The 20,581-nt window shown below is 42.5% G+C and overlaps 1 protein-coding gene across 1 annotated transcript in view; it reads right to left on the bottom strand.

Annotated features, from left to right (window-relative positions):
- Positions 1-20,581, bottom strand: part of CTTNBP2 (cortactin binding protein 2) — a 167,317-nt gene that overhangs the window by 38,375 nt on the left and 108,361 nt on the right. The window contains 4 exon segments of the mRNA XM_068276424.1: positions 3,847-3,926; positions 10,524-10,619; positions 15,345-15,617; positions 18,875-18,992. Of these exon segments, the coding sequence (XP_068132525.1) occupies positions 3,847-3,926; positions 10,524-10,619; positions 15,345-15,617; positions 18,875-18,992 (567 nt within the window).

Raw genomic sequence — 20,581 nt, 5'->3', positions numbered from 1 at the left:
TGAACTTCCGCTGTCCACCAGCAGAGGTCTCACCTCATCTTTGGAACTCTGTGAACAGTCACCTGACCACTGTGCAGTATTTAAAGTTACCCTTAATGTGAACCAAAAAAAATGAGATTAACTCACCTGGGGCTTCCCTCAGCCCCCTGCAGACGATCGGTGCCCTCGCAGCCCCGCTCAGATGCTTCTGCACCCGCCAGCGACGACTTCCGGTTTTGCCGTCACCGGCCGACAGGCATGGGAACGCGAGTGATTCTTCGCGTTCCCAGCCTATATGTCGCCCGCTATGCTGCTATTGCGACCTCCTGGCCGCAATAGCAGCATAGGGGGCAATATACAGGCTGGGAACGCGAAGAATTACTCGCGTTCCCATGCCTGTCGGCTGGTGACGGCCAAACCGGAAGTGTTCGCCGGCGGGTGCAGCAGCATCTGAGCGGGGCTGTGAGGGCACCGATCATCTGCAGGGGGCTGAGGGAAGCCCCAGGTGAGTTAATCTCATTTTTTTTGGTTCACTTTAGGTTTACTTTAAGGCTGCCTCTAGCAGAAGAAGATTGCTAGATCATTTTGTGCTGTAGGCCTTGTGCTCTGGTCACCCGTCTTTGCTCCTAGCTCCTTGCCTCCTGTATTTGTATTGATCTCCCGGTTTTGACCTCTTGCTTTGTCTGACTATTCTCTTGCCCACTGTCTGTATACTGTCTGTATACTTCTGATATTCTGATCATTGATCCTGGCCTGTACGACTATTCTCCTGTGTGCTGATTCTGCTGATACGTGTCTGTATATATTGTATTATTGTATATATTGTGTGATCTGGGTTCCTGTGCGCTGCTATTGTATGTATTGTGTGATCTGGGTTCCTGTGTGCTGCTTTTGTGTATATATTGTGTGACCCGTGTCTTTGCATATTCATTGTAAATATTAGTTAGTCAGTCAGGGTGATATCGGGGCACGGTGGTTATATTGTACGATTGGATGCACATTGTTTGTATGTGTATATATGTTAATTTGCACTTCTGTAAATAAACACGTTTATTCACCTTCAAATCCAGCCTGTGCAGACCTCAGTATTTTCATATATGTGATTCTTTGCTCTTGCATTGTCTTGATAAGGATCTGCATGTGCAGATCCTTACACTATGATATTTTATTCCAACATTTATATGTAAATGTAATGTCAAGTGTATACAAGTTTTGTCAGTATACAGGGATCAGTCGGACGAAGGCTTCACAGCCGAAAGCTTACTGCTTTTCTTCTAAGTTAGCCAAAAAATGGTATCATCCTGATTCAAAACTTTTTGCTTTATATGTAAAGTCCACAAATATACTTGTAGTGCTTAAAATGTTTTTTTGTAAAGCAGATTTGCTTTACATGACACCTTCTAAAAGCAGTTACCGTAATCAGCCATCCCAACTTAGAATAATGTCTAATCTATTGAAAAAAAAAATGAGCACTGTACTGCCACCTTTACTGTTAGCATACAGGAAAACAATATAAAAGACCCCAGTTCTTAGCAGAGATCTGCTGTTTCTGCATTCAGCTACTGGTTACATTTGTCTGCTATGCCCTCTATAGGTTGTACCCTCATCCAGGCAGCAGTAATAATTTTGTATACTCCACCCAGTACAAGGCAGGCCACTGAACATATGTGAACCTGCAGCAAACTGAATTGTAGTCAGAAATAACTTGAGTAACTCTTTAAAGAATACCTGAAGCGACATATGACATAAGGAGAGAAACGTGAATGTACAATCCTACTTAGAACTTAACTGTGTTCCTTTTTTTCCCCTTCATTACAGGGGTTAATAAACTAGCTATGTATCTGGAGCAGTTGGACGGAAAACGAATTAGAAGTCAGAAAACTTCTGTCTGGCTGTGCACACATTTCTGATAGCAAGATAGTGATGCAAAGTTTAAAAGCTCATCATGTTTCAGTGGGGGAGCAGAATAAAACAGCAGCCCATGAGCCAAGCATTTGCCAGCACAGGAAAGACTGGCTTTTAAGAATTTACACGACATGGAAAAGAATGCACAAATGTGCGTCTTAACCAAATAAAATGTATGGCAGGCTAAAAATAAATCTGTATTCATAGAGATGAAAATCTTGTGCTTTCCATAAGTTTGCTCACAACAGTCGGTTTGCCTGGAAGAAGGGCACAGCTGGTATACTTTCCTGCTGAGTCCTGACATCAGCACATGCACACAGTGCTAATTATAAGGACAGCTCATTCATAATCAACCAGCAGACTTACGTAAGAGATGAGGCTACTGCCTGGAAGAAAGCCAGGATAATAAGTAGAAATAGATATCATCAGCTACAGCTTTACCTCCTCCTCCAACTATGTGCTAGCGACAAAGGAGCTGTTCAATTAAATTTTGTGTTACATTTTAGCTAAATAAATATTCTTCAGCAACTACTCCTCCCTTGTGCAAACAATGTTTTTCCAATGAGAGATGCAATCGCGCTGCAATGCCGCCTTTGTCTTTGCCCCATCCGTGGGGTGTACAGAGTAAGTGCTCTTATACTCCATATAGAAGCTCAAGCGCAAGAAAATGCAGCAGGCACGACATTTGCGATCAGGATAAATCACATCACACCTATGGAAACCCCCCCCCCAGTTTCCATTAGTTGAGTACCTGCATTTGCAATCTGATAGCAATTGGAATCGCATCGCAAATCACTGCTAGTGGTAAAGAGCCCTCAATTAACACTTTCAGATGACAGTCTGAGGTGACCGCAAAGCAGAAGAGATAAAATATGCTGTGACCATGGCCAGATTTACCATAAGGCACTGTAGGCACTTGCCTACAGGCGCCTGATAATGGGAAGGCGGCTCAGTTCCCTCCCTAGTGCCTCCCTCCCCTCCTTCCTTATGCAGAGTCCTGATGAGAGTGTAAATGAGAGGTTACTCACCTAGCTCTCTACATTCAACTTACCAGATCTCCCTTCAGTCAGGGGCACCTGTAGCTACTTAATACTAAGGGTACTTCTAGCTACCTAATACCAAGGGACACATGTAGCTGCCTGTGACAGGCTAAGGACAGTAAGGGAGAAGTGACAGCTGGGACAGTTTGGTGGGGGTTTGTGGGTTCACGGAGGGCGAAGTCTAAGGAGCCAGGACATCTGTGCCTATAGGCTCCTGTGATATAAATCCGGGCATGGCTGTGAATTCTGTGAGTACATCAACTACATGGAAGCTCCTAGGCAGGGAAAACAATAGCCAGCATAGACTTGCTATGAGAAAGACGTAACAGTGCAATAAACATGGAACAGGTTCCCTCCCAGTGCTACTGAATAACAATTTTACTTCAAAGCGCACCTGATTTAAGAACTTCCTCTCTGTTCTAAAAGATAAGCAACAGCATAATATCCTTTGAAGAAAAACATTTTTTTGTTACAGCTGATACAAATCCTGCAATAAATCTGCTGGGTGTCTACTTCCTGCTTTCATGGAAGCAGGCATAGGGGTAACATCCTGTATTTACAAATTAGCTGCTTTGCCGAGGCAGCCAGATGACACAGCTGAGGGATCAAACTACAATTTGTGATTAGTCACAAATGAAGGGGGCTTAGACAGGCTAAACTCTTTAAATACATACAGGTGCATTTCTCTCTGTTTTCCTTCTGTCCTGTGCAATAGTTCAGGTCCACTTTAATACTAAAATCTCTTGCCTATCTATGATCACAAAGCAGCACAGTTTATTGTTTGCAGATTTTCCTGAGACTTGGACTGAGATGAAATGTGAGTTTTGGGCTCTGCTATTGTTAGCACAGTTCCCAAGACCCGGATACTCAACAGCAGCAGAAAAGCAGAGGAAAGTAATTCTGCCATAAACTCATTACCTACCAGACGAAGGAAGTTTTGTAATGTCTGGAGTGGAATCATTGATGCATAAGCCACACTGTTCAGATTCCCATCCTTAAGACCTACAAAAAAAGAGAAAGTAATGCAATACTATCGGATAGCTGTGCATAATGAACGATACACTAACTCATACCAGTTCCATACAAGTCGATAATCGGCATTTATGTAGCTAGGTTTGGCAACAGCAACAAAGATTTGAAAGATACTTTAAATCACAGTATCATTACATTTTTTAAAGCTAGCCAATAAATGGTGTCATCCCAATTCAAAACTTCCTGCTTTAAATGATGGTCATAAATTTGAAAAACCCCAATAAAAATGATTAAAACCTAAATGATGGTCATACATGATAAAATACTCTACTGATACTGAAATGGACATAATGAAACTTCACCGCTCATCTCCTTTAGTAAATCACTCCTTAAATGCAACCATTCAGTTTTTAACCTTTAAAAACAACTGATGTGGGAAATGCATTTTGGCAGCAACTTTTAGCATGAACTATTGTATCATGATAAATTCAAGGGCATCACATGATTAGCACAAGGAATAAAAGTCCCTGGAAAAAAACGAGAAAGAGAAATCAGGAGGTTGCTATAGAAACAAAACAAAATAAAATAAAAAGTTCAACACTCCTCGCTGATAAATATTTCAGTTCGTATCAAGAAAAATGTCAGGATCACTTTGGACCCCTTCATCAAGGCAATATATTAGGATTAATCATGTGACCCAGCGTACTCTGCACTCAAACAACATGAAAGGCTGTCTAGCCAATACAGCTGCCAGTCAAAATCGTTTAGCATGACTTTTCCATGATGAAGAACTAACGTTATCATTTAAAATGCTGTGGATTTTGGAAATGTGTTATTTTTTTTTTTTATTGGACTATTCCGCTATGATTCAGCTTTGGGGATTTCTATTGATTTAGCAGGCTGGAATATCGCCATCAAATGGGCTACACACTAGTCCGTAATACTCTACTAGCTTAATATTATACTCTGGAAGATAAGTACTTTGAGAAAGTTAATGTTATTAAAGGTTATACTATCAGGAGTAGTTTATCAAAATTAGCATATTTAAATCTGTGAGTGAGTTCTTGTAAGGCTATAAAAATTCCATTGAGGTACTAGTGCAGCACACATTGTGACAGATGTAAGGAAAAGCTGGTTTTAACACCTGATGAAGGAGGTGGTTCCTCCGTAACATGTAGTGTGACTTGTTCGCTAATACACAGCACCTTGATTGCAGCCAGTGGTGTGCCATCTCTTTTTTCACTTTTGATGTGATGCCAGCTGTATGAGCAATCCAGCTGAGACAAGGCACCGGCAGAGTGTTTCAGGTAACCTGTTACCGGATTAGCTGTTTACCCAGCATTGTGTTGAATATCCGTAAGAAGAAGCTCTGCTTTGGGCTGCATCTCACACTTGCACCTTATGTAGCCCTGAACACTATAATGTAATAGTTACTTGGATAGAGCCATTTAATTATGAGCGAAACACGTTATGATTGTTGTAATCTCGTGTAACTGACTAGAAGGGGGGTTTGACAACCAGTCACTGCAGGACGGCAAACTATCCCTTATCCTTACAAAGAAGTAAGAAATAGGGGGATATAGTGAAGGCAGTGAACTGTAATGACCAGCATTGCAACTATCATGTAGGATTTTTCTAATGTGACTTCACACTGGCAGGTAATCTTTAGGAAATTGGGATGAGTATATGATAGCAGGGCAGTCTGGTGTGTCTCCTCCCCCTCCACCTTCTTAACTGTGTTTGTGTAAGGGTATTTTTGTTTGTTACAGCCCTAGCAATATTTTCATTTAACACTTTATAAAAAATACCTTTTAGGGTATTAAGGGATCAAGCAGGGCATCGCCGGTAAGTTGGGTGCAGGGTGAGCCCAATGACAGCTCACCCTGCTGCCGCAAAACCCCACGGCAGTGTTAAATACTATTCCCCTTCTGAGTTGTAGCAACTCAGAGGGAGGTGTAATTTGGGGTACGGCAACCGCTGGAGCCCTGAATTACGCTTACGCACCGTGAGCAGCATAACTGCTGCTATGGGGCGCCTGTTTCAGCCCCGGAGGTGAGGTCCATGTGCTGAAACTACCTGTTTCGTCAAGCAGCCAATGCTTTGTGACACTTCTATGAAAGAGAAGGATGCAAGCAGCACAGATGCAGGGGTGGAGCTCAGGCAACTCAGAGCAACTGATCAACTACAGCATAGCAATCACCCCTGTGGCTTGATTTAAAACTGCCTTTGGCTACTTTTGACTATAGCGAGGAGTATTATTTCACTGTAAGGTGAAAAAAATTTGGATTTACTGGGGTCCCATAATTATTATAGCTGTTTGATATGTAGGTATAGTAAGCACTATCCTTCTGTATATTGATGTAGAATAAGCATCTGTTCCTATACTGCAGAGCTTGTATGTGCTACACATAGTTTACCAGTTCCCATGAGAATATCTGTCCCTGGAAATAATTATGCAGCAATGCAAGATATAACAACACTATTGACAGCTACATCCCTTCCAGGCAGAATTCTTCTCACTCAGCACTGCTACACCTGCACTACTTAGAGAAACAACACTGCACTAGGATTCCCCCACTGGTTACATACACACACTGCTCAAGTCTGCAGCAATAAGTGTGTAGCGGTCATTCAGCCATTATACTATTAAATCCTAGTATATTGTGTGGCTCAATCACATCTTCACTCTGAAAATCATGAATGAGAAAAGGTTATTATTGTGTAATTATATATGCTGACATCTTCTATAGCACTTTACATTCTACATAGTCTTATCACTAAGGGCCTGTACACACACTGAAATTCACCAACTGCAATCGCAAATGCAATGCCATTGCGTTTTTTAATCAAAACTCTACTTGCGATTTTTGTGTGTTTGCAATGCAACCGTGATTTTGCTGAGGCCATCTTTTGCTGATTGTTTACCTAAAAAACACAAAGAAAATTGCATGCATTGCTGAAAAAGCACTGCAGGCACTGTGATTGGGATTTTCTAAAATCGCATCGCACCACTGTGTACAGCATCTCGCGATTTACATTGCTTTCATTAAGGCTTTGTGGGTGGAAAATCACATGGCAACGCAGCCAATGTGTTCAGGCACTAACTGTCCCTCAGAGAAGCTCACACTAATCCCAACCATACTATATACATTTGGTGATTTCCAGATTCAGTGCAGTGATAAGGCTTAGGGATTCTATCTCTATTATTTCACTCCATCTAATATAAAACCCTCCAAAAACCTTGCAGTGTAAGCCACTTTTCAAAACTGTGACTATACCCTGCTACTCATGAACTGTGTACATTTATTAACCTCTGGCTGATCGCGTCACGCCGATGGGCGTGGCCGCGGCGGCAGCCCCAGGACCGCCTAACGCCGATCGGCGTAAAGTCCTGGGGCTCTGTTTTGCAGGAGATCGTGCGCATGTTGCGCGCGCATCTCCTGCTTGGTGGGCGGAGCAGAGCTCCGCCTTCAACCTTCGAGCGGCGGTTGACGCTCGGGAGACTGTTAAGACAGCGTCGAATTACATGTACAGCGCTGCGATCAGACCCCACCAACAGAGAGCCCTGTTGGTTGGGAGAAAAGGTGTGGGGGGGGGGGAATCACTTGTGTGCTGTGTTGCAGCTTGGCCTTAAAGCTGCAGTGGCCAATTTAATGAACAATTGCCTGGTCTTTAGGGGGGTTTAACACTGAGGTCCTCAAGAGGTTAAAATACCAATACGAATAGCAGAATATTGGTAATTATACGGATATTCTACAATCACCCACTGTAACCCTACTCCCACACTAAGCCTCCCCTATCTATGCCTAACAAGAACCTACCCCCACCTACTCCTAACACTAACTTCCCTCCCATATATGCCTGACACTAGCCCACCTTACCTACATAAACCCACTCTCCAGCCAATAACCCGGCACCTAGCTATATTATAGCCAAACATCTATTACTGGCCCCGTGTTACTCCTCCAATAACCCAGCGTCTAACTTACCCCTCTCAGTGCTCGGCTATACCTGGCACCTAACTTACCCAACCCCCCGCCGCCCCCATACACACACACACACACACACACACACACACACACACACACACACACATCACACCACCACCAGTGCTTGGCTATACCACTGCCGTATAGCCAAGCACCTATTACCAATCCTAATTTAATCCCAGGCGCTGAGCTATATTATAGCCAGGTGCCTAATACAGTTCCCTTAAAGAGAATCAGAGACGAAGCACCCTCATGTATTTTATTACATTTATCAGTGGGAACATGACAGTAAACACCTACCCTGCTTTTAGTTTTATTCTTCTCAGTCTAATCTATCTGTTATCAACTGTGATAAGAATCCACCGACTATTCAGTCGAGGTTGGATCTGGAATCATTATAGCTGAGTCACTCTTCTGTGGAGTCTTTTCAAGCCCAAGCCTTCCCCCTCCTGGCTCAAATTTCATGCTTTACATATTGAGAGCTGTGATGACATAGGAGGGGCTGCTGCTGCAGGAAAAATCTCTGTCTAACAGACAAGTGTGGCTGTGTGATCTGTGTGCTCTGTCTGTGCAGCCTGTCATTATTATCTACTGTATGCAGTTTCATTACTATGAGAGACACTTCCTACAGGCAGCCACAAAGCATACCAGAATATGAAGTTGAAAGCACACAGATGAAAGCCTACAGCAGCCCTGCTTGTCTATAGTCTCATATAGCCTAGACAGCACATCCAGAACACCTCATAACCTGGAAGCAGAAGGAATATGAGCCGGCGGCCATATTGGATATTTTCTGGAGCAATAATGGATAAAAAGCACTCAAAAAGGCACACCAGAGTGGCGAAATTATCGGGTAGAGCATTTATTCTTTACAAGCTATCAACTGATATGTTTATTTTGTGTGAATCGTTCATCTCTGGTTCCCTTTAAAGAGAATCTGTATTGTTAAAATCGCACAAAAGTAAACATACCAGTGCATTAGGGGACATCTCCTATTACCCTCTGACACAATTTTGCCGCTCCTCGCCGCATTAAAAGTGGTTAAAAACAGTTTTAAAAAGTTTGTTTATAAACAAACAAAATGGCCACCAAAACAGGAAGTAGGTTGATGTACAGTATGTCCACACATAGAAAACACATCCATACACAAGCAGGCTGTATACAGCCTTCCTTTTGAATCTCAAGAGATCATTTGTGTGTTTCTTTCCCCCTGTTCTCATGCACTGAAGTTTCAGGCTGCTTGTTTCTTCCTGCAAACAGCTTTGCCCTTGTCTGTAATTCTTCAGTATGTGAAAGCCCAGCCAGCTCAGAGGACGATTTATCCAGCTTGTAAAAGATAAGAGAGAATAGAGAAGCTGCTCTAATCCTAAATAACACACAGGCAGTGTGCATAGAGGGGCCTGGAAGGGGTAGTTCATAGCAGAACCACAACACTGAAGAACTTGGCAGCCTTCCAGACACAGGCCGACAAGTCTGACAGGGGAAAGATACATTGATTTATTACAGAGACAGTGATAGTATAAAGTGCTGCAGTAAGCCAGAACACATTAGAATAGCTTTTTGAACTTGTAGGATGATAAAAAACAGGATGCATTTTTTGTTACGGAGTCTCTTTAAGGTTCCTGCAATAAATGGTGCCTAATTTACTCCCCTTCTAACCCCCCCCCCCCCCCCCCCCAAGCACAAATCATACACTAGTGTCCCTAATTATATAGTAGCCTATAGCCACATCAAAACTACCATGCCGCACCATTTTCACTGATTAGTGTTACAGACTTAATAATGAATCCACTAATAACTATTAATACGTACACTAATAACTATTGCCTAAAACAATCCTTGGTAAAGGTCCAAATACTTAAAAAGAAGAGACTGCTTACAATGACAGCTAAAGATGAAATCTAGCAATGCTGGTGTACTGAATTTACTAATAACCATCACCAGAAACAATTATACATGTTTGTCTATGGTGACAGTCTTATATTATTTTAATATTTCCTGAAGCAAAACCACAGTGCATTTATAATGGTAAGAAAAACAAAAGTTTGCTTTCCTAAAACAGAAAGAATTTGCGATAATTCAGGTTGGAGTGAGCTTGAGATGTCTCCCAGAGTAACACTGCTGAATATATGCAAATTAACCATTGTACCCTTAGAAGCTAAACACTCCTCCAGAACCGCTGGAATGCAATGATGTGTCAGCTTGTTAATTTGTACAGAGCCATAATAATCCAACATGCATACAGACTGTTTCGGATTGTTTGATCCTCATCAGTGCATGGCATGGATTAATTTGGCTCTATGGAGTAGGGCTTGTGAATCCGAGAGGCACAGACTAACCAGCAAGCTCATGGTGACCCAGAACTCATTGGAGTGTGTAAGGGACTACAATGGTCCTAATGGTTAATTTCCATATATTCAGCAGTGTTGCTCTGGGAGACATCTCAAGCTCACCCCAACCTGAATTATCGCAAATTCTTTCTGTTTTAGGAAAGCAAACTTTTGTTTTTCTTAACATCTTAGTAAGGGGGCTTTTAGGACCATTGCAGTCCCTTACACACTCCAATGAGTTCTGGGTCACCATGAGCTTGCTGGTTAGTCTGTGCCATTTATAATGGTAATAGATTGAGAGATCTTACCTGGCAAGTACACAGAAAGTTGTTCCACTTTGCTCATCTTCAGAAATTCCCATGGTGTCTGCAGGAAAACCTGCCCTACTGACCACGATGTGTTCCCTTGAAGAGGAAATACAAATATTTCCTTAGCACTTACACATGCTTTCCAAACATAGATAGTAATGCCATTTACTGTATTTGCCACAACACACCAAATTCACTATGCAAGAACATAAATCCCACGGTTAAGAATTATTCAAACAATTTTCTATAGGAGCAACCCATTTGATAAGCACTTAAAGCTAAGCAGTCCTGGAAAGAGACAAGGCTTACAGAACTGCAAACAGTAAGCAACTGTGGTCTCCCACAATGCATCACTACTGAATGTGCACATTATCTCTATGCCCCTGAATCCAGGCTTGAATCCAGAACTGCTGGTGTATAGCAAGCCTTCAGCTTCTAAAATTTACAGAGCCACATCAACCCAACATGCAGACAACCTGTTTCAGACGGTTGGTCCTCCTCAGTGCATGGCAGGGATTGATATGGCTCTATGGGATGGGCTTGGACCAGTACAACAGAATACCCAGTAGGAAGGCTTTTCAGCCTCTTTTAGTCCCCTATACTATCCTAGTAGTTTTGGGTCACCCCGAGCTGCTTGGGTATTATGTATAACAACTATCCAGATACAAGTTGTGTCACAGGAGAGACATTCCTGCTGTTTAGACTAAATTTATATTCCACCAGAGTGACAAAACTACCCTCTTAGTATACTTTTTAACCACTTGAGGACCTAGCCTTTACCCCCCCCCCCCTTAAGGACCAGCGCTGCTTTTTCAGATCTGTGCTGGGTGGGCTCTACAGCCCCCAGCACAGATCAAATGACGGGCAGAGCGACCAGACCGCCCCCCTTTTTTCCCCACTAGGGGGATGATGTTCTGGGGGGTCTGATCGCTCCTGCATGCTGTGGGTGGCGGGGGGGGGGGGGGCACCTCAAAGCCCCCTCCACCCCAGGATTCCCCCTCTCCCTCTCCTCTCTCCCTTCCCCGAGAGATCGGAGGCTGCACAGGAACGGATCTGTCCTGTGCAGCCTTTAACAGGCTCCCCGCTGTCATGTGACAGCGATCCCCGGCCGCTAATCGCTGATCTACTACAACGCTGCTACTGTAGCAGCGTTGTAAAAATGTAAACAAAGCGGATTATTTCCGCTTGTGTTTACATTTAGCCTGCGAGCCGCGATCGGCGTGAAATGACAGGAAACAGCCGCTCACGCGAGCGGCTGTTTCCTGATTAATTAGCCTGCAGCCGGCGACGCAGAACTGCGTCGCTGGTCCTGCAGCTGCCACTTTGCCGACGCGCGGTATGAGTGCGCGGTCGGCAAGTGGTTAAAGCCACACAATACTATTCCTCAGACATAACTCACAATTTATAGAGTCAGCACTGACCTACTGTATATACTCGTATACAAGCCGACCCGTGTACTGTACCCACTTTTCCATCAAAAACCAGGAAAAAAGGTGATTGGCTTGCATATAAGCCCTCTCCCCAATATAGCCCCTCCACAGTAGCCAGATGTTCCCCCAGTACAAGTCAGCAACCTCCCCATAGCCACATGTGCCCCAGGATCATAAAGCTGTGTCTCAAAAAGCCACTAGATGTCGTCATAGATATGAGACACAGCATTGCCCCACAGGAAGAATCCCTGATCATTGCACCGCTGACACATTGCTTGCACGCTCTGCTCCACAAGCCTGGGGACACAGGTAGTCTTGAGCAGCACACTTTGCATACCATGTTGCGGGGGACGGGGGCACGGACAAAGCAGGCCGCAAGCTGGTAAGAGCAGGATCACTAGTGCACAATCCTTACGCTCCTCTGCCATTAACAAAACCTGCTCCACCATCTGTTGTGTTCCACTGACTCACATATAAGCAGAGAAGGTAACTTTTTAGCACAGTTTGAATGTTGAAAAATTAGGCTTATACGCGAGTATATACAGTATGTGTGAATTCAGAATGTGGAATCCAGTTAGAGAGAGTTTGGTGCTGGTTATTGAAGTGATGGGTAGTTTTTCTATCTCAGTCTCCCGACCTATCCCTCACCCCATATCCAAACCTCACCCAGTCCCTCATACTAACATTTTATCTCTTCTGTGCCCAACATTAATCTTAACCTATTCCTGTCTATTACTCCCCCTCCCTCATGTACCCACCTTAAACTTCAGCCTTAAAGTGAACCTGAGACGAGAAGCGTCTCAGGTTCCATACTTACCCGGAGCTTCCTTAAGCCCCATTAAGGCTGCTCGTCCTTTGCCGTCTCCCCAGGTGACCCGTCACCCGCAAAGCCTGGCTGCGTCGTGCATGTGCGGCCCAGCCAGACACGCTCCCTCGCCGCACTCCCGTCCCTGGGAGCGATCTACACTTGCGCAGAAGTACAGGAGTCACCCAGGGAGACGGTGAAGGACGAGCAGTCTTAACGGGGCTAAAGGAAGCCCCAGGTAAGTATTGTACCAGAGACGTCTCTGGTACACTTTAAATGTTAGTTACTCCTATCCAGTCTGAATTTATAATTAAACAAACATAATACTTTCTCCTAACTGTAGCCAATAGTTTAACTCAGTCTCAAACCCTGACACATATTCACTTTCCCCATTCACAAGAAGGAAAATATCCTTATCAAAACACCTTTATAAATGTCACGTAAACAAACTGTCTTATAATGACACACCTGTGATTACAGCGGCATTCAAGATTTCACATGTGAATATCTCCATATGCTTCAAAGGGAAAGCTGCCTTGCATCACTGTCAGCAGTTACTGAGATGGGAGTGATTACTCCCAACTGCTGCATGCGCACATCCAGCATCCCCCATGGATATGGTTAGTTTTAGCAATATTTCCTGCATTCCGAATTGCCAAATTGATTTATTTTTTTTTCTGATGCATTCTGCTGATACAATATGAATTATATGCACACTTAATATGCACATATGACGTGTGAACACAATTGGTATGTACACAATTATTAAGCAGGATGTGTGATATCTGCCAGCTCAAAATGTCTATACACCATACTGTGATATTTGGGTACAGAACCCCCGAACCTTAGTCATATGCAATTTGTTTGTTTTCCATAAAGCTTCCTAAAAAGTTACAGCAGCTAACCATGGGGCTTGATTCACAAAGCGGTGCTAACCCAGTTAGAGACTTTAGGCATGATAACCATTGCACCACGCTGGTGAAAAGCTAGTTTAGGCGTGATAAGTTTAGGTGTGATAAGTTTAGGCATGATAAGTTTAGATCGCTTGCAAAGTCCCGCACGTAAAGCAGCACCATTAAACTTTATTCAAAGTGCACCAGACTTTGCTAGCGCAAAACTTTTGATCAGCTGTGCACTGCGGTGCTAACCCAGTTGGTGATTAAACTTATCACACCTAAACTTATCATGCCTAAACTGAGTTTAGGCATGATAAAGGGCTTTTCACCAGCGTGCTAACTGTTAGCACCGCTTTGTGAATCAGGCCCATAGTGTTCAGTTGCCTAGTGACAATTATAATTTACAGGCCAAAGTCACTGTTTATTGCATACAAATTCTATTTTTGCATAAGAAGCCCAGGTTATACTAGTTGGATCAGTTAATTTGTTTGCTTGAATCCCTGGCACCACCCCAGTGCCAAAGCAAAATATTTGCTCAGGAGTGCCAGGTGTATAATTTGGGTGTTGGCTGTCAAGTAAAGTGCATATATTAATTGTCACTGTGCAGCTGTATTACAAATGAATGCTGGATATCAGGTAAAGTGCATATAATGGGTGTGGTGCTTGGATATTACACAGACAAATGCCAGATATCAATTAACCACTCTACAATCGGCAGATCTAACGCCGATCGGCAGCTGCAGAGTGGCTCCCCCAGGACCGCCTAATGCCAATTGGTGTCAAGTCCTAGGGGAGGAGATTAGCAGGGATCGCGCATCCCCTCTTTACATAGAGATCAGCTTGCCAACCCGCGATCGTGGCTGGCAAGCTGTTAGAAGAAAATAAACTTTTTAAAATCTATGCGCAGTGCTGTAAGGGGACATCTTAGTGACAAAGTTGTCCCCTCAAGTGGCCCACAATGTGATCCCTTCTCATAGGCTGAAGCCTATGAGAGGTGATAACGGATTTGCAAGATTAAAAGCCCTTTCACACTGAATCCATTGCATTGCAACAGACAATATTACCGCATCACAACACAATGCAATAATATTCCTATGGGGCTTGTCGTGCTGTGCATGAACCGGGTAATACGTGCAATAACAGTGGCAGTGTGGCATATACTTTCATTGTACTGTAGGCCCCACCATATGGTTGCCTTGCATCAGTAACGAGTGGTGCGATATTTCAGCTACATAGCATCGTGGTCTGATCGCAACGCAACTGACGGGGTGATAAAAGGGCCCTTAACAACTTGCAGAAAAGCATTTTTCCACACAACAAATGGGAGATGCACAAATCAGTCTTTGCATCTATCATAGCTCAGTGCTGTAATGACCAGCAGCTAATACCAGAAAGGTCACTGGAATTCACACCAACAAAATGAAAAAAAAATTATAGAAGTTTAATTTTTATGTATTTGAGCTTTTTATAAGTTCTTGATTTTACAAGGTAGGAATTGTTTAGGCTTTAAGACTGAACTGACACCATTAGGAGATACCATTTGGAGACACAGCTGCCTTAAGTCAGGTAGTGTTGTTTTATGTCAGGTATGCATAAAATAACAAGACTGCTGTGATAAGCAATGTGCACCCATGCAATAATGACTCTATACGCAAGCAGACTATCACTCTTACAATGAGACTGAATGTACCTAGTTTGAATGACAGGTCGGTGATTGCGCCAAGGCCAAGGCTGGATTCAGCAGTGTTATTAAACGTCAAGTCCTCTTGGCTCTCCCATCCATCAGACATAATAGTGCTGAAGTGGTCCAATAAAGCCTTTCTCACAGCTGCGGAGAAATCATCCCAGGTTGTGTGTTTGTGGACGAGAAGGTAGCAAATGTCCTCACTTTCAAATTCATTTGCAGTGTAGCAAATCTGTAAGCTATCATCCAGAGAAATCCTAATAGGAATCCTAAGGGAATCTGGAAGAAAATGAATATTCTTGTTATCACTCTTTAATACATTAGTAGCCAAAACAATAAATTAAAAACAAACAGAAAAAACGTGTTTGCATACTGCCAATGATCCAATCATACTGCAGATTCCTTTTAGAATCCACCTCCATTCATATTATATGCATACAATCACAAATATACAGTACGTGCATACAATTACACATTTTCCCCATTGGAATACCCATCGGGAAGCAGTTTCCTGCCTTGTTTATGAATTAATACTAAACTTTCAAGTCCTAAAATTACTACCACAGATGGCTGATGTAATTTCCATTCACAGGAGTGCAGCTGTGGTTATGATATTATTACCTCATTTGTAAACCCATAAGTTCTATGCCAAAACTTAAAGTGGGGTTCAATTCAAATGTCAACTATGGTTTAAAACATGGTTCAAAACATTAAACACAGCATAAAATAAATTGCCAATACCACTTAACTGGTTTTCAAGGTACTGGAAAGGTTAATACTCAAACTTTTCACTTCATTCAGCTGCTAATTGATAGGTTTGCTGGCCAGACGTCTCAAATTGTGTTGGAAGTGTACTAAGCTGTGTTAAAGCGGAATATAACTCTGCATTTCAACTTTGCTCTAAAACATTATTTACAGTATATTATATGCAACCAGCATTTTTTTTTACTAGACCAGCATTGGAAGGGTTACACAGGGCTTTAAAGTTCCTGGAGATTTCTGCAGTCGCATCCGAAGCTGACATAGATACATTTTGTTTACATAAATGTATCTAAGTGTTGAATGTGCCTCATCTCTCTGACTGAGAAGGAGCTGGAGGACAACCAAAGAGTGTGTAGCATTTCTCAATAGATACATTTAACTAAATAGAATGTAACAATCTGAACTTCTGCATATCTCTCCACGGAACTTTAAACCTCTGTGTTTAACCCTTCCAATGCTGGTCTAGTAAAAAAAAAAATGCTTTTTGCATATAATATGCTGTAAATAATGTTTTAGAGCAAAGTTGAAATGCAGGGTTATATTCTGCTTTAACAAGGCATGCATGTTTCTACTGTATCCAGTGGAAGAAAACTTTCTATCCTTTATTTGCTCACTAATTACATGATTACAAGTCTATCTGATACTTTGTCTTACAGCAGAAGAGCCCAAAATAGGAGCCCTATGGGAAGAAAAGCTGTGACCCACTACGAGAATTACGGTATATGGAATTTCTGGTGAGAATGCAGTACAGGCAAATATTTTTTTAATAACCTCCATAACAATTAATAGGTTGCCTGCTTTTGTCTTATCCATTCACATGCATTATATGTGCATAAGCTTGTCTGCTGCAAGTGTTTTTCATGCACCTCTGTTTTTCCTCCTGCTTTTTGTTTTGAAACCAATTTAATATCATTATGTATTTGGCTAGAGACATACTCTCTTTGATATAGTTTTTGCACTGTGCAACGATTATGACATACATTTGTGTTGTATAGTGTGCTTGTCTGTTTAAGACAGGTGTGGCGCTCATTGTATGTGCCCCTCACCTATTTATATATTCCAGCCTTGTTTATTTTGTATCCTGGATATGATGAAGGAGCTATGCTTGCTCCCATACGCGTAAGCTAACTTTTTATGCTGCTGGTGTTCACGTTTCTACTATAAATATTGGACTTTTACACCTTAGTACAGTGAAGCAGTTTCCCTACATCTCCTTGATCACTGGCATCTGTAATCTCTGTTCCCGGAAGTCAGGGCAGCACAGGCGGTAGTAGGGCATTTCTGCATTTCCACATGTAAAATCCTTGTTTGTGACTTTCAGAACCCTATTTTTTTAAATAAAGCTGGGAAGAATGTCAAATGTTATCAATTCTAATCAGCTTCCTCAAGATTGACTTCAGACAACTGCAGACACCAGAACAGAAAAAGAGGTGCAAGAAATAGGAAATGCAGAAGGCAGTTTGTTCACACTGATGATAAATAAAAGGAAGCAGACGTCAAGGCTGAACCTCTGGCATTGTACTTTTATTTTCCCTTTAATTACACTTAGAATTTTTATCTAAAAAATGTCTTAATTAAAACCAGTTACTTCCTGTTTTCCTCTGGGGACATAGTTATGTGACTTCTGCTATCTGGACCCCATACACCTAACGATTTTCCAGCGGATATACAGCAGATTCGATCACTGTGATCGAATCTGCTGTGAAATCGTTGTGAAAACGCTGACAGAACGATCGTTTTCCATCAGAAATCAATCGTTCCAGTCGATTCCTGTGGATCCGTCCATGCGGAAAATTTTGCTCGATCGGCGGCGGGTCGGGAGTGCGTCGATAGCGGCGTTCGAATGCCCGACGACTGACACAATACAGCGGCAATACATTACCTTATCCGGCCGGCACGAGTCCCCGCTGTCTTCTTCTCCGATGGGCTCCAGGGCTGCAGCATCACTGAACTTCCTGTCCTGGCAGGAAGTTTAAACAGTAGAGCGCCCTCTACTGTTTAAACTTCCCCGGACAGAAAGAAGTGAAGCCAGCCGGTCCGGAACCCGGAACCCAGCGGAGAAGAAGACAGTGGGGACAGCGGGGACTCGCGCCGGCCGGATCAGGTAATGTATAGCTGGCGGGGGTGGCAGCAGCGTCAGCTTCACAGATGGTGAATCGATTTCATGCTGAAATCGATTCACAATCTGTTTGCAGTAAAGGCAGCAATACGATCCCTCTCTGATCAGATTCGATCAGAGAGGGATCTATCTGTTGGTCGATCTAATGGCAAATCGACCATTGTATGGCCACCTATACAGTATGCTGGGTACACACTATGAGATTTTCTGGCCGATTTACTGTCAGATTGATTATTTCCATCATGTCTGATTTGCTTTCCGATCGATTTGCGAACATTTTCAGATAGATTACCTATTAAAGTTAGCGGAAATCGATCGGAAAATGCCCGGAAATCGATCGGAAAGCAAATCGGACATGTTGGAAATAATCGATCTGATGGTAAATCGGCCAGAAAATCTCAGTGTGTGGTGGACACACAACATGGTCCTTTAAGACTCCTTAATAAAACCGGCCACAAATGTGGTGAATTTCTGTGAGTGGAACCTACATGGCTTTGGAAACGATGTCCCACCTTGTGAAGATAGCATGATATAATCTTTCCTTCACCAACAGTAATAGGATTATACGGTAAGACTTTCAGACTATGTGAAATCTATACGGCTAAATGTCAAGACAGCAGATTGAGAGGACAAATAAAGAGTAAAGTTCACTCACTCAGATTCTCCAGGAGCTGTTTGCAGTCGTCCGTGGCTACATCATGAACCGTCCTATTACACTTGTCTTCCTTCTCCGGCTCCAGCCCAGAGTGACTGCACAGGATTTCTAAGCAATCCTGAAAAAAATCAGATCTATCAGAGATGTGGTCATCTTGTATAAACATAATGCTCATACATTGTTAAAGGACCACTACTGCAAACAATTTAAAAAAATTAAAATACACACATCTTAAGTGTACATTTCTCCCAGAGTAAAATGCACTATAAATTACTCTTCTCCCATGTTGCTGTCACTTTCTATAGGTACCGTAGTAAAAAGCTGGCATAACTGACAGAACTAGTCCAGCTCCTCATGAGGGATCCTCGGTACTGTATTACCTTTATGATTTACAAAAGCACCCCGTGGAAAGCATTTATACAAAGATGCCAGCTGGCCTCTCATCTCGTTTTCACACCATTTTGGTAGTTACAGTATACCGAGCAACTGCAGTTCAGTAAGTGCTTTTGTAAATAAATTAATACCTGAGAATCCCCTGTGCAAAAGATGGACCTGTCCAAAATCTGTCAGAGTTTCACTACCTACTGTGAGTGACAGCAACATAGGAAAAAGGTTTTTATAGCATCTAAAAGAAAAATACATTTTATATACACATTTTAAATTTGGAATAGTTGTCCTTTAAGGACTGTACCCGACCCCCCCCCCCCCCCCCCCCCGCTAAATCCCATTGGGGGTACAGCACAAAGGCAGTATCTATAAGAATGTACACAGATGGTATGACACGCTGCTGTTATGTCAGGTATATGTTCAATAAATGTGTCTCCTAGTTACAACAGTCATTGAAATCAACCCCTCATTATAGCTTTTTCCTTGCTCATAGTATGCTGTAAAATTATAGCTGAAAACACTTTTTAAGCAGAGCGTTGAAATGGACTTTCAGAATGTGATTTATTTACAACCCTTGCCCTGCTACCTATGATAAATAACAGAGGCTAATCACTGTACTCTATTTCAGGATAACACTGTTTTCCCCTAGGTTTTATGAAACACTAATCTCTCCCTATAATTATCGTCTGACTCATCCAAATAGGATGGCTCTGCCAGTACGCTACATTGTGTTTTGAAAATCCTGATTTGTGAAGGACAACAGATTTTTAAACTGTATAAAATGACAAGAATTGTTACTCTGGAAAGCCTTGTCCAGTAATACTTAGTGTAGCTCCTTTTCTGTTCTGGTTTCTGTGATAACAGGCCCTACAGACAATGCACTGTGCCTAAACATTACCATGAAACAATTGTTCATTAACACTAAGCTGAGTAAAAGTCATACACTGAAGCATGACAGAAAGGGAAATGACATTCAGTAAAGCAGATGGGAATCTATGTTTATTGAAGACAGCACAAATGTTGCAGCACCAGTTAGCTGCATTTCTGATACTGCCTTTGGCTGAAAAACATTGAATTCTCTCTCTGGCAGAAGCAATCTATTATTCATACATGTGCAATGCTGTGACAAGAAGCCATAAATAAAAAAAGATCTTTAAGGCTGCAGCAAGACAGTAAAGAAGCAGTTTAAATAAAAGCCACACCAATATCATTGTGGCATGATTAGAAGATCTTGGATGTCCTGTGCAACAGATTGAATACATACAGAAAGAACCCATCTTATGGGATGAATGTAAAGCTTCCAGCCGCCAGTCAGACGTC

Source organism: Hyperolius riggenbachi, chromosome 3 (genome assembly GCF_040937935.1).
Source record: "Hyperolius riggenbachi isolate aHypRig1 chromosome 3, aHypRig1.pri, whole genome shotgun sequence".
Lineage (NCBI taxonomy): Eukaryota > Metazoa > Chordata > Amphibia > Anura > Hyperoliidae > Hyperolius > Hyperolius riggenbachi.
The sequence above is the reverse complement of the archived record's forward strand: the minus strand, read 5'-3'. Positions and strand labels throughout refer to the sequence as shown.